This window comes from Eubalaena glacialis, chromosome 19 (genome assembly GCF_028564815.1).
Source record: "Eubalaena glacialis isolate mEubGla1 chromosome 19, mEubGla1.1.hap2.+ XY, whole genome shotgun sequence".
NCBI lineage: Eukaryota > Metazoa > Chordata > Mammalia > Artiodactyla > Balaenidae > Eubalaena > Eubalaena glacialis.
Window position 1 is genome coordinate 14,968,145 of NC_083734.1, and position 19,424 is coordinate 14,987,568.

At 45.0% G+C, this 19,424-nt stretch overlaps 1 protein-coding gene across 1 annotated transcript in view; it reads right to left on the bottom strand.

The window, feature by feature from the left end:
* Positions 1-19,424, bottom strand: part of VPS53 (VPS53 subunit of GARP complex) — a 127,145-nt gene that overhangs the window by 58,970 nt on the left and 48,751 nt on the right. Inside the window, exons 9-12 of the mRNA XM_061175126.1 lie at positions 18,974-19,117; positions 17,985-18,127; positions 14,122-14,263; positions 4,101-4,202 (exon numbers count right to left, since the gene is read on the bottom strand). Of these exons, the coding sequence (XP_061031109.1) occupies positions 4,101-4,202; positions 14,122-14,263; positions 17,985-18,127; positions 18,974-19,117 (531 nt within the window). The remainder of the gene's footprint in view (positions 1-4,100; positions 4,203-14,121; positions 14,264-17,984; positions 18,128-18,973; positions 19,118-19,424) is intronic.

The following is a 19,424-nucleotide window of genomic DNA, read 5'->3' on the forward strand; positions in this document are numbered from 1 at the left end:
AAATAAGTCTGTAAATGAGATAATAGTATTGTACTAATGTTAAGTTTTCTGATTTTGATCTGTAGTAATTTAAGTGAAAATTCTTTCTTAAGAGAATATATTTCCTAAAAAGGAAATACATACTGAAATACTCAGAGGCAAAGGGCGTGATGCCTATAAACTTACTTGTTCTGAAAGAGAGAGAGGGAGGGAGGGAGAGAAAGAGAGAGAGAGAGAGGGAGGGGGGAGGAAATGGTAAAGTAAATGTAGCAAAATAGTAACAACTGGTGAACCCAAGTGAAAGATAGTTGAGAGTTCCTTGTAATATTCTTAAAACTTTCCCTAAGTTTGACATTATTAAAAAAGAAAAAAAGTTAAAAATAACAATAAAAAACGTGGCAGATAATCCCAGGTACAGTAGTGGAGCATTTTGAGAAACGGCATATCACCAACACTCCGGATGACCTGGAGGACCACACTATGTGGGGAAACACAGACATCCACGCCTGAGTGAAAACGGGGTTAGAGTCAACGTCCTGGTTTTGATAACGCACTATAGTTATGTTAGCCGTCAGCACTGGGGCAAGCTGAGAGATGGGTACCCAGGACCTCTCTGTGCAACTTCTTATGAGTCTATAATTATTTCAAAATAAAAAGTTTTTTTTTTTAAAGTGGTTCAGCAGAGTTAGACTCTGAATGTGAAGAAGTCTTGGGAATATCTTAACCTATTTATTTTGCTTATATTTTCCTTTTTATGTATGCACAGAAGTGATATAGGATAAAAATGTATGGATAAGTCTGAAGAGCTCATTCAGTATAAAACACAGATTCTAATGATTAAGGAAAATGACTACATGATATTCCAACAAACTCATCCTGATCAGTCTCCCAGAGGCCCCGTGCTTGATGAGGCCCCACAGAACCCTCTGGATGTGGCTCAGAGAGTCGCACAACCAGACAGCGCAGGTGGCCCAACCCCCGTCCCCACAGGGGAGCCCGCTCCACCCACTAAGGGCGCTCCTGGCAGTGAGGATGGCCCTGTCGCCATGGCTCTCTGTCCTCTTACAGTGTTTTCAACGTGAGTTGGAAGCAAAAGGGGAACAATGGGAGGGATTGCCTGAAGTTTCCTTTTTTCTTTTTTTCCACAGGGCTGCCTCCTGCCTCTGGCTGCCTCATAGCTGTGCTCATATTTAGATGAAATGGGCTGGAATTTCGGCTCATACTGGTGTCTCCCTTTGTACCGTCCAGCTCCCCAAAGGGTTGCTTCTCAGCTTAAAGAATATACTAAGTTATTTAGCAGTAGCACTCAGGCTGGATTTTGGAGTGTGTGAATTCTGTCCAAAAGCTGCAGATGTTTAAGCTATTTCCTCCTGGAGTTTGATGGAATAATAAAAGGTTACTGTTGTCACAGTAAGGAGGTCTGCAGCTGGTCCCATTTCCTTTTATTACTATCCAGTGTAAACAGATTAAATCTAACTGCTCGGATCACCAGAAGGGTACATTTTAAAACCAGAAATTCCTTATTTCTTCTCTCTTCCTTTTATACCCTGAGTACCTTCAGTCCCTGTTCAGATGCCATTTTTTAATCATCAGGAACATGTTGGCAACTGATTGTTCAAACTAAATACCTCTTTTCAAGTTCACGCTCCCTTCTCCATAGCCTAACTGCAGCAGTGAGCAGGGAGCGACCCTCACCTTGAGGGCCACCCGTCTGCCAACTGCAGTGATGCAATGGGTTGGGTAACCCAGGACAACTATTGGGGCCTCCCCCCCACCTCTGGCCGAGCTCACTGCTAGCATCCTGTGGGCTTGCCCCGAGCGCCCCATCTGGCTCCTCATCTTCCTGTGCGCCCAACTCCAGAAGCCAGTGAGTAGCTGGGAGGAGGGGGGTCCTGAGCTCCCACATCATCAACTACAAGTGGGACAGGTGCTGGGGAGGTGGTGGGAGGTCGGGGATGGCAGGTGAGGAGTCATTAGTCACTGGAGTGTACCTTTTATTATTAACAAGTAACAGCCCGTGAAGCTGCGGGTGGATCATTTAGTCCAGGGGTTTTCAGTACTTCCTTTTTGAACACACCTAGAACCCCTGATCCAAAAGCAATTTTATCTGGAAGTCCATGAAAAAAGTGACTCAAAACAGAACTGCTGTATTTGGAGGGACTTAGGGCCCTGGTCTCATCCCAACTCCCCACAGTGACATCTGACAGGGCACCAAGGAATACAGCTGGAAAACCACTGGCTCTCTCTATACATGGAGAAACGAGGGAAGTCTAGAGAGAGTAAAAACCTGCCTAAGGTCATGCGGGCAGCTAATGGCAAACCAGAGTCTGGCATCTTCCCCATCACGTGACTCTGCTTTACCCCGTGTACCTGTGTTCTGTGTCCTTAGAATGAGCAGGTCTTTGTCTTTAAGATAGTAACCTCAAGCTTAAAAGATGAGTAAAAAGTTCCACAAGAAAGAAAAATCATACGCTACCTGGCAAAACTGATTTTGTAGCTAATGGGGGCTATCATAATCCAGTTTAATAATATCCAGAGATGACTAGCGAAAGGGATAACTTTTCACGGCAGCATCTGAGTGTTCAGCTCCACAATTCTGGACATGACAATGGCAGCCACTTGCACTGGGGAGACACGAGGGCCCTGAAAACGTCCCAGCTACACAAGGCCAGCTCAGAGGGTGCAGGTGCCCGAGCGCGGGTGGAGGATACACGAGAAGGATGAGCTCCACACCCAGAGTCTTCTTTCCCATCCCAGTCCTTCCTCCCAAAATGTGAGAGATGCATTTCTTTAGTTAGAAGAAATCTTTTGTTTTCTCCCAGCCTAGCTGATATGATGGCTTTAAATCAATTACGTCTAATCCCATAGATCTCTGGGATACGGCCTCAAGGTATCCCTTCAGTTTTATCCATTCACTTTTATTCACGGGATGCATTTCTATGTCCTCCACTTTTCAGGGAGACATCACCGATGTAATAGAAGGAACGCCAGAAAAGGAATTCTAGTCTCTGACTTCTAGCTTCTGGTCTCAGCTCCTCCACTTTCAAACTATGTAACCCTGGGCTAGTCACTTAACCTGCAGCTCCCATATAAAATCCTATAAAAGGAAAGGCAGGCATTGTGAGGATGAAAGGGAATAAAGCATGGAAAGGACTTTTAAACCATAAAGCACCATGAAAATGTGAGGCATCCATGTTATTATAATTATTTAATCGATGGATCAGACACATTTGATGGCGTCACTTCTGAACTGCTCCTGGAAATTCTGCTCTCTTGGCTCCTGCCAGGATTGTACACCTACCCTCCCCATGCTAGGAATGCAGGGTTAACTGCAAAGTGCGTGGCTACGGGTTTCCCAGAGCTGCTCTTCCCAGTAGGCCTCCCTTTCGGTGATGTCTGGAGCAAAAACAATACCATAAAATAATCCTCTAGCAGCCAAGTGTAGAAAATTAAAAAGAAGGATCACTAATCCAGACAGGAAAAGTCCTGATTTATTGCTCTAAGCTCTCTCATCATAAAATGGCAGTGAAACAAAAACACCATTCTGTGGGATGAAGGGAGAGGAAATTTAGAGTTGGACAGAAAAAGCTGAAGGAAATGAAGGTGCTGGTGTGCTCTGAAAAGTAACTCTCCAAATATGCCATTGGTCACCATGGTGTTTCCAGGCCTCCCCAACGGCTTCCAGACGAAGGTGCTCGGCTTACGCTGAGCGGAGACCTCTCCTCGCTGACGGTGCTGCTAACTTCACTCGGGACCTTTCAGCCGCTCATGTCATCACTAGACCAGATCAGGGGACAATGGAAAGCTAAGCTGACAAGCTTGGGAGATGATGAAGGAGGCAGGGCAGAGTTCTGCTGCCCCACCACATGGGCTAATTAATTAAGCTTGGCCGTGTTGCTAAGGCCGGTGTGCCATTCGGGAGCCAAGGGGCGGGGCAGGAAGGGCTGCTCTTTCACTCCGGTTTCTAAATGCACTTTCAGATCAAGGCCTTCTACAAAGACCACCAAGGTTGTAATCTCTGAATGTAGTCAACAGCCAAGGGCTCATATTTATAGCAAACAGACCCATTTTCAGAAACAAACATTAGATAGGTTGCACAGGGAAACGCAAACCAGACTTACTTGCTCTACGTCTCCTTTTTCCATCGCCAGTTCCTCCATCTCTGGTGCTGGCTCATCTTCCAGGAAGGGATTGGTGGATGCGGGTGGAGACTCGAGTTTTTTCTGTTGATTAGATGTGAGAAACAGATAGGTATTTTCTGAGCGTAGTCAGTAGCTTTCCCCACTGATCTGCTTTTTCCAAGTCTCTCCAACAGCTACATCATGAAATCTGATCTAATGAGCAAAAACTGAGACAACCTGGACCACATTCTCACCTCCAGGCCTTCACACTGCTTTTTCCTCTTCCTGAAACCTTCCTGCCCACCCAAACCCAATCCAAAGCTGCCTAAAATTCTCCGTCATCCTTCAGTCTTCAAGTCAGAAGTCCCCTCTTCTGGGAAGCCTTTCTCACCTGTCAAGTCTGGGTTAGAAGTCCCAGTCACACACTCCCATCCCCCCAGTATGTCCCCTACCCAGGTATTTATTAAAACACCACAACTGTTCATTTATTTGTCTTCTCCCCACTAGCTTCTGTGACAGCAGGAATCATATCTGTCTCGTTTCTATCTCTGGTGTCTGGCATGTCATAGGTCTTCATAAATATGAATGAGTCAAAATGCCAGATGGGTTTGAATTCAAGAACAAACTATAGGACTTCCCTGGTGGTACAGTGGTTAAGAATCTGCCTGCCAATGCCGGGGACATGGGTTCGAGCCCTGGTCCGGGAAGATCCCACATGCCGCGGAGCAACTAAGCCCGTGTGCCACAACTACTAAGCCTGCGCTCTAGAGCCCGTGAGCCTCAACTACTGAAGCCCTCGTGCCTAGAGCCCGTGCTCCGCAACAAGAGAAGCCACCGCAATGAGAAGACTGCGCACCGCAACGAAGAGTAGCCCCCACTCGCCGCAACTAGAGAAAGCCCGTGCGCAGCAACAAAGACCCAACACAGACAAAAATTTTTAAAAATTAAAAAAAAAGAAACTATAGAGCTAATCTTTTGTGTTCTAGATTATAGACAGAAGTCCCTTCCCAAATAAGTCTCATTACAATAACCACAATAAAATCTTGAGAAAAATTACTCCCCAGCTCCTGAGTGCGACCATTCTTTCAAAAGATATCGAGTGGGACCTCGGGCTAGCGGGAAAGCTGGAGGCAGGAGATGTGGGTTTCTAGCTCCAACGCTGCTGCGCTGGCCAAACCGTCTAGCTTCTCTGAGCCCCGGTGGCCCGATCTGCTGAATGAGGAGGATAGAGTTACAGGACTACTTGAGTGATTAAATGTGATAAAGCATGTGAAACCCTAGGAGAAGCACATGATACATATTACCGATGATGATTCCAGTGTGACAACAGAATCGCGGCAGATCTTTGGAATTTTTTACAAATTCTACCTCAGGATGTTATTTATGCCAGGGAGCTGGGCATTCTGGCAGAAAGGGAACTAAGTGGACAAACAGGATAAAAGGGATTGGCTGGTGCTGGGGAAGCGGGGAAGGGGAAAGGAATGACTCTCTGGAGACAAGAAGCTGGGTGGAGAGGAGTTGCTAAAAGTACTTATGACATTTGAGCATACATCAGTGGAGCAGCCTGAACTAATCCCTACGCCGAGAGGGAAGGCAGATGGACCACAGTGTGTGAATGACTTTGTCAAGTGCCAGGACATCAGCTGAAGATATTACCAAAAAAGAAAGAAAGAAAGAAAAAAAAAAAAAAAAGAACCAAACAAACAACCCAGAAAAATAAAACTTAAAAACAAAAACCACACCTGTGTCTGGTTTAGGCTTTAAGACAATTCCACTTACACTCATGTAAACTACTTAAATCTTGGCCAAAACACTTGGATGCTATTATGTAGCTAGACAGAGCCTTGGTGTATGAAGAAAGCCCTGTGATTAATGTATTAGCTCAAGGTAATCAGTGGTAGGACAATGATTTTTGTGGTATCCTCTGGAGAAACAATATGGTCTAAGAACCCAGCAAACATTTCAAACGGACACACTCCGAACTTTGGCTTCTTTGCCTGATATGGAAAAAAAATCCTTATAAATGTAAAGCAATTTACATTCATTTTCAAAATTAGGATATTTTTAGAAATGTTTCTTTGAAAGCCATATTTCTAAGTTTTAGTTGTCTCTGTGAGGGTTGCTGGTATTTTAGGGTGAGGGTGAGAAAGGGAATCTAAGCTTCAACAAGTTAAATTAGTTAGTAGCACTGGATTCCTGATCCCACTGGCTAAACAGTGGGTTTGGGAACCATACTGAGGAGGTGAATCTCTACGATTCTGAGTCTTTCAGTCCTCTGGAGGCATAAAGAGCAAGCCAGCAACTGAATGGAAAAGCTTTGTTCAAAATCATTCAGCCACAGAAACAGGATATGAATTTTTGAACCAAACGTTCCTCATCTATTGCTAGGTCTACCAGGGTTGATAATAACATCTCACAATTACATACAGCTGGGCCTCATTTTAAAAACAATGTGTTCCTCCTGGAAATCATGACAAAAAGGGGACATTGGTGAAGTGGACTGAGGGTGTTCCTGGGCTCCATGCTCACCGGTGGAGCATCCAATGGGTGGACATAAGTCGTAAGAAGGAAACATAAAAGGCAACAGTGAAAAAGCAGAGCAACATTTCAGGCCGTATAATGTGGGCTACTCGTTGGTGTCACCGGGTCAGGAGATTCCCAAAAGGAAAGGTGTCTTTCCTACTCCCGCAGTCTCTCTCTAGTAACATACTGATGAGATTACCAGGGAGTCAGGGGCACTCAGGAACTTCTTGTATTTCAGGCACACACATTCCAACCGGGGACCAAGCTGATACCAGAAAAGGGATTCACTCCTCCATTCACCCACTCGACAAAGGGATGTGCTGGGCACGACGAGGAAAGCAGGGAGCGAGGTGGATCACCCTCTGCCCTCAGGGAGCTTACAGTCAGGTGGGAGAGACAGACTCTAACCAAATAATCACACAAGCATATGTGATTATTTGCAGGAAAAGCAAAGGTTACGAAAGGATGCAACAGAGGGTCACAGAAAACTTCCCTGAGGAAACGACGTTTGAGCCAGAACTGAAGGATGCTCCACAGTTCAGTGTGGGAGGGGCATGGGATGGCCGGGGCTTTCTAGGCAAAGGGACCAGCACGTGACGCCATCCATTCCGTAGTCATGTGCTGAGCATCTGCTCAGCTCCAGGCACACTCTTAGGCACCGGAGATGCAGCACTGAGCAAGATAAAGAAGGGAGGAACTGCGATGAAAATACAATGTAGGAACTGCGCTGGGCTGGGGGTGAGGCTGGGGAAGTGCTTCTTCATATGGTGATCCGAGAGGGCCCCTGTGAGGAGTGGATTTTTGAGCAGAGACTTGAATGAGGAGAAGGAGCCAGTCGGGCAAAGATCTGGAGAAGAGCATTCTCACCAGGGGGATCCCATGCAAAGGCTGGAATGAAAGGAGGAGGGGGTGAGGGGGCGGGGCAGCCGGGACCCAATCACACAGCTTGTCGAGGGCCGTGGGAAAGGTTAGGTTTTCTTCTCACGGCAACTGGGCAGTCACTGGGGGTTTTAAACAGGGCAGCGGTAGGATCCAGTTTTAGAGTCTGAAGAGGTTGCTGCAGTGTGCCAGGCGGGGCTGATGTGGGAGTGGGCTAAGCTAGAGCTGTGGAGATGCAAAAAAGTGGCCAGACCTGGGGCATCTTTAGGAGAGAGTCAAGAGGACTTGGTGAGAGAGTGGATGTGAAGAGAAAGAAAAGAAAGGAATCGAGAGTCGTGCACTTTCCGACCCGAGCAACTGTGTGGCTGGTGCAACCACTGACTGACGGACGGGGCTGGGTTCGCGCCCAGGCTCTACCACTTGGGTATGTGGCTTAACTTCTCCATGCTTCAGTCCTTCTAGCTGCAACGTGAAGGGATATCAACACCCGCTGCACGGAGCTGTCATGAGAATTAATAAGATAACGCACACAAAGCATGACTATGTCTATAGAGCAGCTTCACACGACGGCTGGCTCATAGGGGAAGCTCAGCACATGGGGGCTGTCGTTAGTGTTTAATCGGGGTGGGCAAGTCACGAAGGCAGAACCGTGGCTGTGCCTCTCTCAGTGAAGTAACTCTCCGGAGGGAAAGAGCGGGGAGCACAGGACTTCGAAGACTCACAAAAAGAATTCTTCTTAATCACAAGTGAGATCCTGTCCCTACTATATTGTCTCTTTGGGAGCTCTCCAGGAAATGAAAGCAATGCACGCATCAAATTACAAGGCTTCACCCTTCTCCCCTAGTCTCCAATGAAGCCCTCAAAGTAACGCCTGTACCACCATCCTATTGGCAAATGTTATATCATAAAACCCTGAAGGGTGGACATAGACTCCTGCTGTTTAGGGGGCCATGTTACTGCTCAGGTTGATCTGCTGTGATAAAAGAACAAGTCTTTGCAGGCAGCCATCACCAGCACAACTCAGCCTTCTGTGCAAGGGCCCCTCGGGCGGAGCCAACCAGACCATGCTTCTCATTCCTGCTCTGCGGCTGTCAGAGCCCACAGAGAATTACAAGGTTAGGTTTAGATTTGAAAGAACTCAAATGACATATTCCATGAGCTCTGGGGCTGCTAAGTGAAACCAAAAATTTGCCGAGAAATGAACAACTTTCCAATTTTAAAAGGATTCATTCTTTTTGCTATGATGACAGTTGATTTCAAGTCCATATAGGAAGGAAAAATTCTTCATTCGGCAAGTTAATTCCTACTAATTAAACCACATGGGACTCCCCACACCCACCTTCAGAACCACAAGGGCCACAGGCCAGCAAAGCTGTCTAATTTACTGTTGGGAAGAGATGGTCAGGCTTTAGTCAGTAGTACATCCATATCTGGGTCTGCCTGCACACATGCCTTTCTGAGGCCTTAGCTGGACACTTCAAATTATCAAAGAAGGAATTCTGAAATTTAAGATGAATGTATTTCCTTTCTCTGGAGGAGAGAGCTTTCACTTTGAGGTGAAAGTTCCACAATTTCTGCATTTCTCATTCCATAAACACTTTACTCCAGCCCAGTTCCTGATTTGTTCTTAAAGAGATGGCTTGGAGGCTTCAGCTGATAGGACGGTAAGTACAGGACTATTTGCACCTGGTTTAACATCACTGGAACCCCTCTTTTGTTCTTGGTACCACCACGTTCATATCTTATGTTGTGACAGTTATGTATAGGTTTCTTTCTCCTAATAGAACATAAGCACCTGTCTGATTCAATTTTTCATCTTTTCCCAAGGCCCTGCACCAAGACGGAGCTTGAAAAACACTTGTGGATAAATGCTGATCACATGAGAAGCACTAAATAAAGTCCTCTTCAGACACATGGGCAACACTGTCTGTTTTTTGTAGAACAAACAGACAAACGAAAAAACCCGGTGTGTGTGTGTGTGTGTGCGCGCACGTGCACGTGTATGCTTGGAAGAGTCTCAAATTATACCCCAAACTGTTAAACAGTGCACATCTCTGGCGAGAGGGATTTAGAGTAATTGAGAAAGAAGAGATTGTTCTTTTAAAATTTATTTGAGCTTTAACAAGCATGTATTACTCTCCCCCTGTCTCTCTTTTTGGTAAACAAATTACCTGAAACGTGAAGATGATTTATAACTAAACTCAGACAATATTTTCTAAAACCCTTGGTATTTTAAAATTGTGATATAATTAACATAAAATTCACCATTTTAAGGTGATTTTCACTTCAGTGCTTTCATAGAGGCTGAATATAATGTTTAACCTTAAATCTAATCATCGAGTCCTTAATAATGCACGTGGGCATAGTTAAATCATACCTAGACATTTGCTTTTAATTTCAAGGCATTTTAATTTACAGACTTTTCTTTTTTTTTTGGCCGTGCAACGCAGCATGTGGGATCTTAGTTCCCCAACCAGGGATCGAACCCGTGCTCCCTGCACTGGAAGCGCAGAGCCCTAACCACTGGACTGCCAGGGAAGTCCCTTAATTTACAGACTATTTAAAATCCCTCCTAAAGGGTCAGGAGTTTAGGCAATTAGCTAGAAGGCTTGGCAGCTCCCTTCTTCCAGTAACAGTTACAGCACAGGGTGTTATAAGTTTGTTGGGGCTGGAATAGTAAAAAACAAAACAAGCCCTGTCCTTAAGGCTCTTTCAGTCTAGATTTCTAACAGATGTCAAATCACATCTGTCAAAAATAGAGCAAAAGATGATGCATCGCATGGATCAGTTAGGAAGGGCTTTCCAGGTGAGCCTGTCCCCTCTCAAGCTCACCCTCATTGTTTGACTGTCAATCAGTCACCAAGGGGCTTAAAAGGACCTGAGTGATAAAGTGAAGAGGGGGAAGGGCACAGGCCTGGGAGGGTCTCTGGTCAACTTGGCTCCTTGGCTGACTTCTTATCTGCTCTATAATCTTCCAAGGAATTTGCTAACTTTCTATGAAATTTGGCATATGTTAAAGGGTATTATGATATACTCTGGTTCATTTTGTAGTTCTGATACCCTGAAACAAAAGGGTGACCACAAAAGATTTTCCAAAAGGTATATCCTGGGATCAAGGCACGACGCGGAGGAGGTAAGGAGACAAGGAGCAGCCAGTCTTCGGGGGGGTATCCAGCAGCTAGCATGGCCATCAGGCCAGGTGGCCCTCCTGGCCCAAGCCAGGCCAGCCTCTTCCCAACCCTGTCTGTTGGGAGCATGGTCAGTGGTCATGACTAAATCCATTGGGGCCCCTGATGCTGAGGCTTACAGGCTACTGACGAAGGTGTGGCCCCAACTGCCCACAGCAAGGTGTTGGGTCAGGGTCAGGGCCAGGGTCAGAGTGAACATCACCGACAGTGAGAAGCACGGCGTTCACATCTCCCCACAGCAGGGCTGCAGTGAACCAATTCTCCAAGACCTGGCCTGCCTTGTGGAAGAGGCCAGAGGAGTTCTGTTGCCTTTCTAGAAACTAATCTTTAAGGGAAAATCCTCACAGGCTATGGAGTAGCCATGGTCAGGACTTGGAAAATGCAGAATGATCACCGGGTCACGATAACTGTGACAAAGAACAGTCTGGGGGAAGAGCTGACTTAAAGATGTTGAGTGACTTGGAGAAGTCTGTGCAGAAGACAGCTGACCAACTGGAGGGATGAATGAAAAGCTCCTGGCTCAGCAGGATTTCCTGGCCAAGGATCTGTAAACTGAAACTCTCTGCAAACTTTATAGGAGAGGCAAGCAACAGCTGAGCAACTGGAGGAGATCTCTGTAAATCGATTATGCCAGAAAATTTCAAAACCAGAAGTCCAAAAAGGAAGGGATTGGTGGGAAAGGTTCAGGAGTTCCTAGTGACCAGGAGCTGGAAGGCTACAGCCCAGGAGCGTGGCCCTGGCAGCGGATGAAAGCGGAGAGGCTGGGCCGCCCCAAAGAACAGGTACCTCCAGCCCTCTCCTCCCTCAGACCGAAGTCAGTTAACAGCTGACCAACTGCTGCTTTGACATTCCTATACCAGTTTTCCACAGAAAAAGCGCTGTCTTTGCAAACTTACATTCAGCTCCTGCCTGTTTTTCACGGTCTCTACGTGGTTACCCTGCACAGTAGCCTCACCTGGTGTAGAGGGGGCCTTCCCAGCCCACATTACTCCAGCTCTTTTGACCTTTGGGGCATTTCCTAGCATAGGTGAGACCTGACGTGTCCCAGGACAGCCCCGAGTTTACAAGGTCTCCTGGTCATCAGGTACCACAGGGCCAGCCATTCGTTCCCCTGCGACATTAGAGCTCCCTAAATGTAAAACCAAAATCACTAGGAAGAAGGGCCCAGCCAAAGGAAGGGAGGAATGGCTCAAAACAGGTGTTTAGGACTGCTGTTATTCAAGCACTCTTCAAGGGACACACTTCCTGAACAGTGAGCCGGACTACTGGCTCCCGGAGCCCGACCCCGTGCACTACCCACCCTGCCCGGCGGGGAGCCGTGTGACGCAGGCGGACACCCAGCTGGGGCCTGTGCTCAACGCTCAAACCGCCTGGTCCCCAGGCAGATCCCTGGAGGGCTGAACCAGAGCCACACGAGTCTCTGCTGGAAACCAGGCCAAAAGCACAGCTCGGGCAGGGAGGAGAGGAGCACCAGCATGAGGACGTCAGGTGGGTGCTGAAGTCAACCAAATACTTCTCAGGAGAGACACAAGCTACTTTCTTTTTGTGTGACCTGCTGCCTTTGGGGATTTGCATTTTCTTTAAGGGCACTTTCATTTGTCTCATGTACTATTTTTTTTTCCTTGTGAATAAGAAGAAATCAATTCTGAACATGAGTTAACAAGCAGAGGAGCGTCCATATATCTGTATATATATAGTTTTATTTGTTAAGTATGGAAAGAGTGCTTTGTGGTTCCCTGCATTTTATTTTAGTGAGGTCACGAGTGGCCCTGAGTAGACAGGGTTTTATGGTCTTCCCTTAAAACTAAGCGCTGCCATCACCACGCTTCAGCCCACTGCCCTGAGGGACCAGCTCCTTACGTGCCTACTCTGCGGCAGGTCTTGGGGCGCGGCAAAGAGGGGATTCCAGTGAGGTCCCAGGATTTTATGACTGGCAGGGTGGGGGCCAGAGAAAGTAGTAGAGGTGACGCGTGAGCAACAGAAAGGCACTCTAGGCCCAATCTCTGCCTTGCCCCTGCTTCAAGCACAATAGCTCAGAGTTTTCTATATGTGCCTATTAGCTGTGTGACCTCGAGTAAGTTTCAAAGGAGTATTTCCTACAGTTGATGAAGCAAAGTGATGGACTGCAGGCAAACGCACCTGGCACAGTGTGAGATACACAGTGGAGGTTCCCAAACTGTGAGCTCTTATTCTGTGGGTATCCCACATTACAGTTTGTTAGAAGGAAGAGTTTAGACTGTGTCACAGACATTGAAAATAAACCTAAGGTTACTAAAGGTGAAAGAGAGGGAGAGGGATAAATTAGGAATACGGGATTAACAGATACACACTACTATATATAAAATAAACAACAAGGACCTACTGTATAGCACAGAAAACTATATTCAATATCTTGTAATAAGCTATAATGGAAAAGAATCTGAAAAAGAATACATATATGTATAAATGAATCACTTTGCTGTACACCTGAAGCTAACACAACACTGTAAATCAACTATACTTCAATTAAAAAAGGAATGAGGAGGAGGAGGAGGAGGGGGAGGAGGAGGGGGAGAAAGTTTGGAAGTCACTGTTTGGGCCATCTCCCTCATTTAAAAAAATTGAAAAATAACGTTAGACTATGTAAAAGCAAAGTTTAAAAAGTATATAAATGCATTTGTATAAGAAAAATTCAAACAAATTACCAGAATAAAATGAAAAAATAAAAAATTCTTTGCTTCTCTACCTAGTCTCACTCTAATTTCCTTTCCCCAGAGACATCCATCCACTGTTATCATTTCCAGACCTTTTTCTTACTTATTTACATATATAAATATGCTTCTCACACAAATGGAATTATGCCATATATACTGGGCTGCAGCTTACATTTTGTACCTAATATATGTGAGAGGTTTTCTTTCTATGATTGCACATCTAGATCTATCCCCCATTCTACCACTTTCAAACTGCTATACCTATTCCACAGCATGAGTTTACCATATTTTATTTAACGATTCTCAATTATGAACGTTGTAGAAATCTCCAATGTTTTCTGCTTTTAAGGCTGCAGTTCACCTCTTTCTTGGTACATTTCCTCTAAACATATCCTAATTGTAATAACACTCAAGAGTTGATAATGTAATAAGGTATTTGTGACTGAATAAGTGAGGCCTCTATGACTCAGAGAATTACTAGTCTTTAAAATGGGGCCTATCCTTAGACAAAATGATGACAGGACATTCTAGAAACATGAAGTACTGCATAATAGACAAACAATAAATCCATACAGAGTATTCTGTATGACTATTTGCACAAATTCAGCAAAGTCCCTGGGATGGGGGATTAAGCACTTGAGCCAATGGATGGAACCACCACAGTGTGAAAGACTGAAGTGAAGCCCACCCACCCAGGCCACTGATTTCCTGGTCCAGTCTCCCTTAGGATCGTCTTACCAGAGTTCCATCTGTCAGGGTACACCCGGAGAAGCGTTTTGCAAGAAATCCCTCAAAGTTAGTCGTTCTCTGAATAGCAAAGAGAAGCAATTTCACTTCAATTTCCTTAGCTCTGGTACGCATGATCTTGGCCAGTTCTGTCCTTCAAATTAAAGATTAAGAATGTTGTCAAACTGATCATTCAAGATAAGACAAAGTAAGTGGCTTTAGCTTATACTATAAAAAAAAAAAAGTATGTGGTCATTTCAAAACCTGAGGTCTATCACTAAGTTTAATGCTCAGGGAATAGAAATACATATTCTAAATAACAATTTTAAGATGAAATTATTCACTAGTCAAAAAAAAAACCTCAAGGATTACGGACATCAATTTGTTTACATGGGTACTACAATTTTTATCTTTAAACTTTTCAATAATTTGTTAATAATATATATGAAGCATTTACTCAGTATTTTATAAAAATGCATATATTCTATATAATTTCACAAGTCATTAAGTACTGAATTACAAAGCCCTCCCTCTTCCAGAGAGCTCAATAATCACCTCTTCCACCAGACAGCAGGAGCCCTGGAAAGAGACGTGAGAGATGGGAATCCCCATGTGAAAAGTGACATGTACATGTCTGGGTGGTTCCTGCCTGTGAAGCTTACATGGCACTCAAGTGTCCCGTCTCGGAATGTTAAGTGGTAAGGGAGCAGTAACACAAGAGTTCTTAGTAAGTACTGAGCTATGGGTCATCTTTCCTCATAAATAAATGACAAAAACCAAATAAAGAGTCTCTGAATTTATTTGAGAATTATGTATCTGTAGGATTTTAGCCAAAATTCGAATAATGAAAGCTTGGCAGCAACACTGCCATTAGCTGACGCAATAGCAGCAGATGTGTTGGCTTTTGGGTACTCCCAGTCTCCTGCGGACTTCATTTTTCACAGAAAATGAATTTTGCAAGTCACTGAACTGGAGGCTAAAGCGAATTACTTATCAATTTCTCAAGGAATTCACTCTTTCTTTGCTTATCAGGACTTAGAAAGTCATAACCACAATCAACCTTGAATCAGTACAAAAAGGTTATCTAAATCCAGTAGCAAACGTGTTTCTGAAAACCACCACCACAAAGAATGTACAGCACCAAGGGTGAACCCTAATGTAAACTACAGACTCTGCTTGGTAATGATGTGTCAGTGTAGGTTCAGCGATTGTAACACAGGGTACACTCTGGTCGGGGATGTTGATAATGGGGGAGGCTATCTGGAGGGATGGGGCAGCAGGGGGTATATGGGAAATCTCTGTATCTTCCTCTCAATTTCGCTGTGAACCTAAATCTGCTCTAAAAAAATAAAGCCTATTAAAAAACAAAATCAACAGCCAATATCCCTTAAGAAATCCCCACCCCCCCCACAATGTACCCTTAAAGCATACAACTTGACTGTACCTATGATTTTAAGAGAGATGACTACCATGAATTACTCTAAGGTGGTTCAGTTATGCTTAGATATGGGACTTTTTTAAAAATTAACTTGGAGTTGGGACTTCCCTGATGGTCCAGTAGGTAAGACTCAGCGCTCCCAATGGGCAGGGAGCCCGGGTTCGATCCCTGGTCAGGGAACTAGATCCCGCATGCATGTCACAACTAAGAAGTCCGCATGCCACAACTAAAGATCCCACATGCGGCAACTAAGACTCGACGCACCCTAAATAAATAAATAAATAAATAAATATTTTTTAAAATTAAATAAATAAATAAATTAACCTGGGGCTTCCCTGGTGGCGCAGTGGTTAAGAATCCGCCTGCCAATGCAGGGGACACGGGGTGGAGCCTTGGTCCAGGAAGATCCCACATGCTGCGGAGCAACTAAGCCTGTGCGCCACAACTACTGAGCCTGCGCTCTAGAGCCCATGCTCCGCAACAAGAGAAGCCACCGCAATGAGAAGTCCATGCACCGCAACAAAGAGCAGCCCCTGCTCGCCGCAACTAGAGAAAGCCCACACGCAGCAATGAAGACCCAACACGGCCAAAAATAAAATACATAAATAAATAAATAAATTTATAAAAAATAAAAAAAAATTAAGTAACTTGGAGTTAATGTAATTGTGCACTATTTGAAGGGACTACATAACCAATAAAAGCACATTCCCACCACTGTTGTGGTAAAGCTGCAAGGAAAGATAAAAACTTTTGACTCTAGCTTTAGCTTTGTCAATGGATACGTTGATCTATACTTCTTGGGCTTTAATTCTTTGATATAAAGAGACTATCTGGGACTTCCCTGGTGGCGCAGTGGTTAAGAATCCACCTGCCAATGCAGGGGACATGGGTTCGAGCTCTGGTATGGGAAGATCCCACATGCCACGGAGCAACTAAGCCCGTGTGCCACAACTACTGAGCCTGTACTCTAGAGCGCACAAGCCACAACCAATGAGCCCGTGTGCCACAACTACTGAAGCCCGCGCGTCTAGAGCCCGTGCTCCACAACAAGAGAAGCCATGGCAATGAGAAGGCCGCGCACCGCAACAAAGAGCAGCCCTTGCTCGCCACAACCAGAGAAAGCCCGTGGGCAGCAACGATGACCAAACGCAGCCAAAAATAAATAAATAAACAAACAAACAAATAAATAAATTTTTTTTTAAAAAAAGAGAGACTATCTGGTCCTGGGCTACACTCATGGAAAGTGAAGACAGGATAAATGAGAAGGTCTTTAAAATGCTTAGAACACTCAGATGCCAATAATATTAACTATCCAAAGACTATAAACACTGTAGTAGGGGTGGGAAATGTTCTCAACAACTATTTCCTGAGTGTCTACTATGTCACTGAAGTAGATATTGCCCCTGTCCCTCTGGAACCATCTACCCAGCAAGCAGAAAAGCAGAACAGGGCTTCCCTCGTGGCGCAGTGGTTAAGAATCCACCTGTCAATGCAGGGGACACAGGGTTCGAGCCCTGGTCCGGGAAGATCCCACATGCCGCGGAGCAACTAAGCCCATGCGCCACAACTACTGAGCCTGCGCTCTAGAGCCTGCATGCCACAACTACTGAAGCCCACGTGCCGAGAGCCCGTGCTCTGCAACAAGAGAAGACACCGCAATGAGAAGCCTATGCACCGCAATGAACAGTAGCCCCCGCTCGACCCAACCAAAGAAAGCCCGCGTGCAGCAATGAAGACCCAATGCAGCCATAAATAAATAGATAAATAAATAAATTTATTTTTTAAAAAAAAGAAAAGCAGAACAATGATGGATGTATTCTCACTGCACATTGATATAGGTGATACAGACACGTGGGAAAATGTGGGGCAATGAACCACTACAGGGAAATCTGGTTGATGAGCTTTTAGTTGATTAAGAAGGCAGGCTGTTCAAGGCAAGGGCGAGGCTATAGGAAAGTCCTAGAGCAAAGATAAGAGCAGACTTAGCTGCTGTGTTGGGTATATTTTGCTCTTAAGGCAAAACAAACACACAAACAAGTGCTCTGGCTACAATCTACTGGCCCAGGGCTTCTCATGTAACCTTTGCCATGTCTCCTTATCAAGTGTTTACCTTGCCTTCACGTAATGCTCTCTCCTCTAGGGTTGGAGCTCTAAAGTTGGAGAAGGTGGGATATAGCTACAGCTGGAGATTGGGACTTGGTTTTGAGTATATAAAATCTGACTCTCAAAAGGAAAGGAGTCTTCTGAGTGGAGTCCAGCACAGGTGAAGACATTCTCATTAAAATGATGACTTTCAAACAAACAAACCAAAAAAGGTGGGAGTGGTACCAAATCCACAAGACAACACGGAGCCTGTAGAGACTGGGGGATTGGTTTCAATCAACTGGTTTCAACTGATTTCAATCAACACCAAAACCAGTAGAGAGTGGGCATCTACCTTGTGATGTGGCAAAATTCTACTGCAATCCTCTCCGCCATGTACCACTCACGTGGGAACATCCGGCCGTATTTCTCCTCATAGTCCACAAGCTGGCGCTTGATCCAGGCATAGCGCCGGTCAATCTTGTCCAGCCAGGCAACCTTGGGGAGGCAGGGAACAAAATCCACCCCAGTGCTTACAAGTAGTATTGACAGTTCAAGGAAATAAGCAAAAACATAGAACCAAGAAAAACAAAACCAATTTCTCTATTTCTCACGGTTTCAGAGTCTAGGCTACTTTTTTTTTACTTGATCCAGAGGTTCTTAACCTGGGGTCTATGATTGGGCTTCAGGGTTCTACAAACTTCCTGAATCTGTATGCAAAGTTTTATGCATAGGTGCATTTTTGGGGAGAAGATCTGTAGCTCTCATTAATTTCTCCAAAGGGTCAGTGACCCCAAAATGGTTAAGAATTGCTGAACTGTGCAGCAGTTCAGCCCCTAGGATTCATGGTCCAACAATCAACATTTTAAGACAGTAACACTAATAAAATATAAATCACAGACTTGAGAGCAATCAATTTTCAATAAAATTCAAACGTAACAGGGCTTCCCTGGTGGCACAGTGGTTAAGAATCTGCCTGCCAATGCAGGGGACACGGGTTTGATCCCTGGTCCGGGAAGATCCCACATGCCGCGGAGCAACTAAGCCCGTGCGCCACAACTACTAAGCCTGCACTCTAGAGCCTGTGTGCCACAACTACTGAGCCTGCAAGCCACAACTACTGAAGCCCGAGCGCCTAGAGCCTGTGCTCCGCAACAAGAGAAGCCACCGCAAGGAGAAGCCTGCGCACCGCAACGAAGAGTAGCCCCCGATAGCTGCAACTAGAGAAAGCCCACGTGCAACAACAAAGACCCAATGCAGCCAAAAATAAAATAAATAAAATAAATTTTAAAATAAATTAATAAATTCAAATGTAACATCTGATCTCCTTTGGTCAATACTTACGTCTTGGTTTTCTTGAAAAAGTACTAGATACTCTGACAGATGCTGTTTAATAAACTTTTTGATGATTTCCTGTTTGATTCTGGGGTCCAAAATATTAGCAATCAGACAAGCATCTCGTAGGACATTGCTGGGTCCTCCTGGCCTCTGGTAAAACAAACAACACACACCAGTTCAAAAGCCAGAAATGGCCTTTAAATCTTATGGCCTCTGACAGCTGCTGCTTCTTGTTCTACTCATGATGTTATTATTACTTCCACTCCCCTGACACTCATTCTTGTGCTGTGGATGGATATTTTAGTTACTTGTTCCTTGATGAAAGAATCATTAAGCTAGTCTGCAGTAGCCAATAGAAAAGCTACTCCATGAATCAGCAATAAGACATTTTAGAAACAGGGCCAGCAATGATGGTAGGAACTTTTGCTATCTGAACTGAAGTCACCTTGCTGAAGAG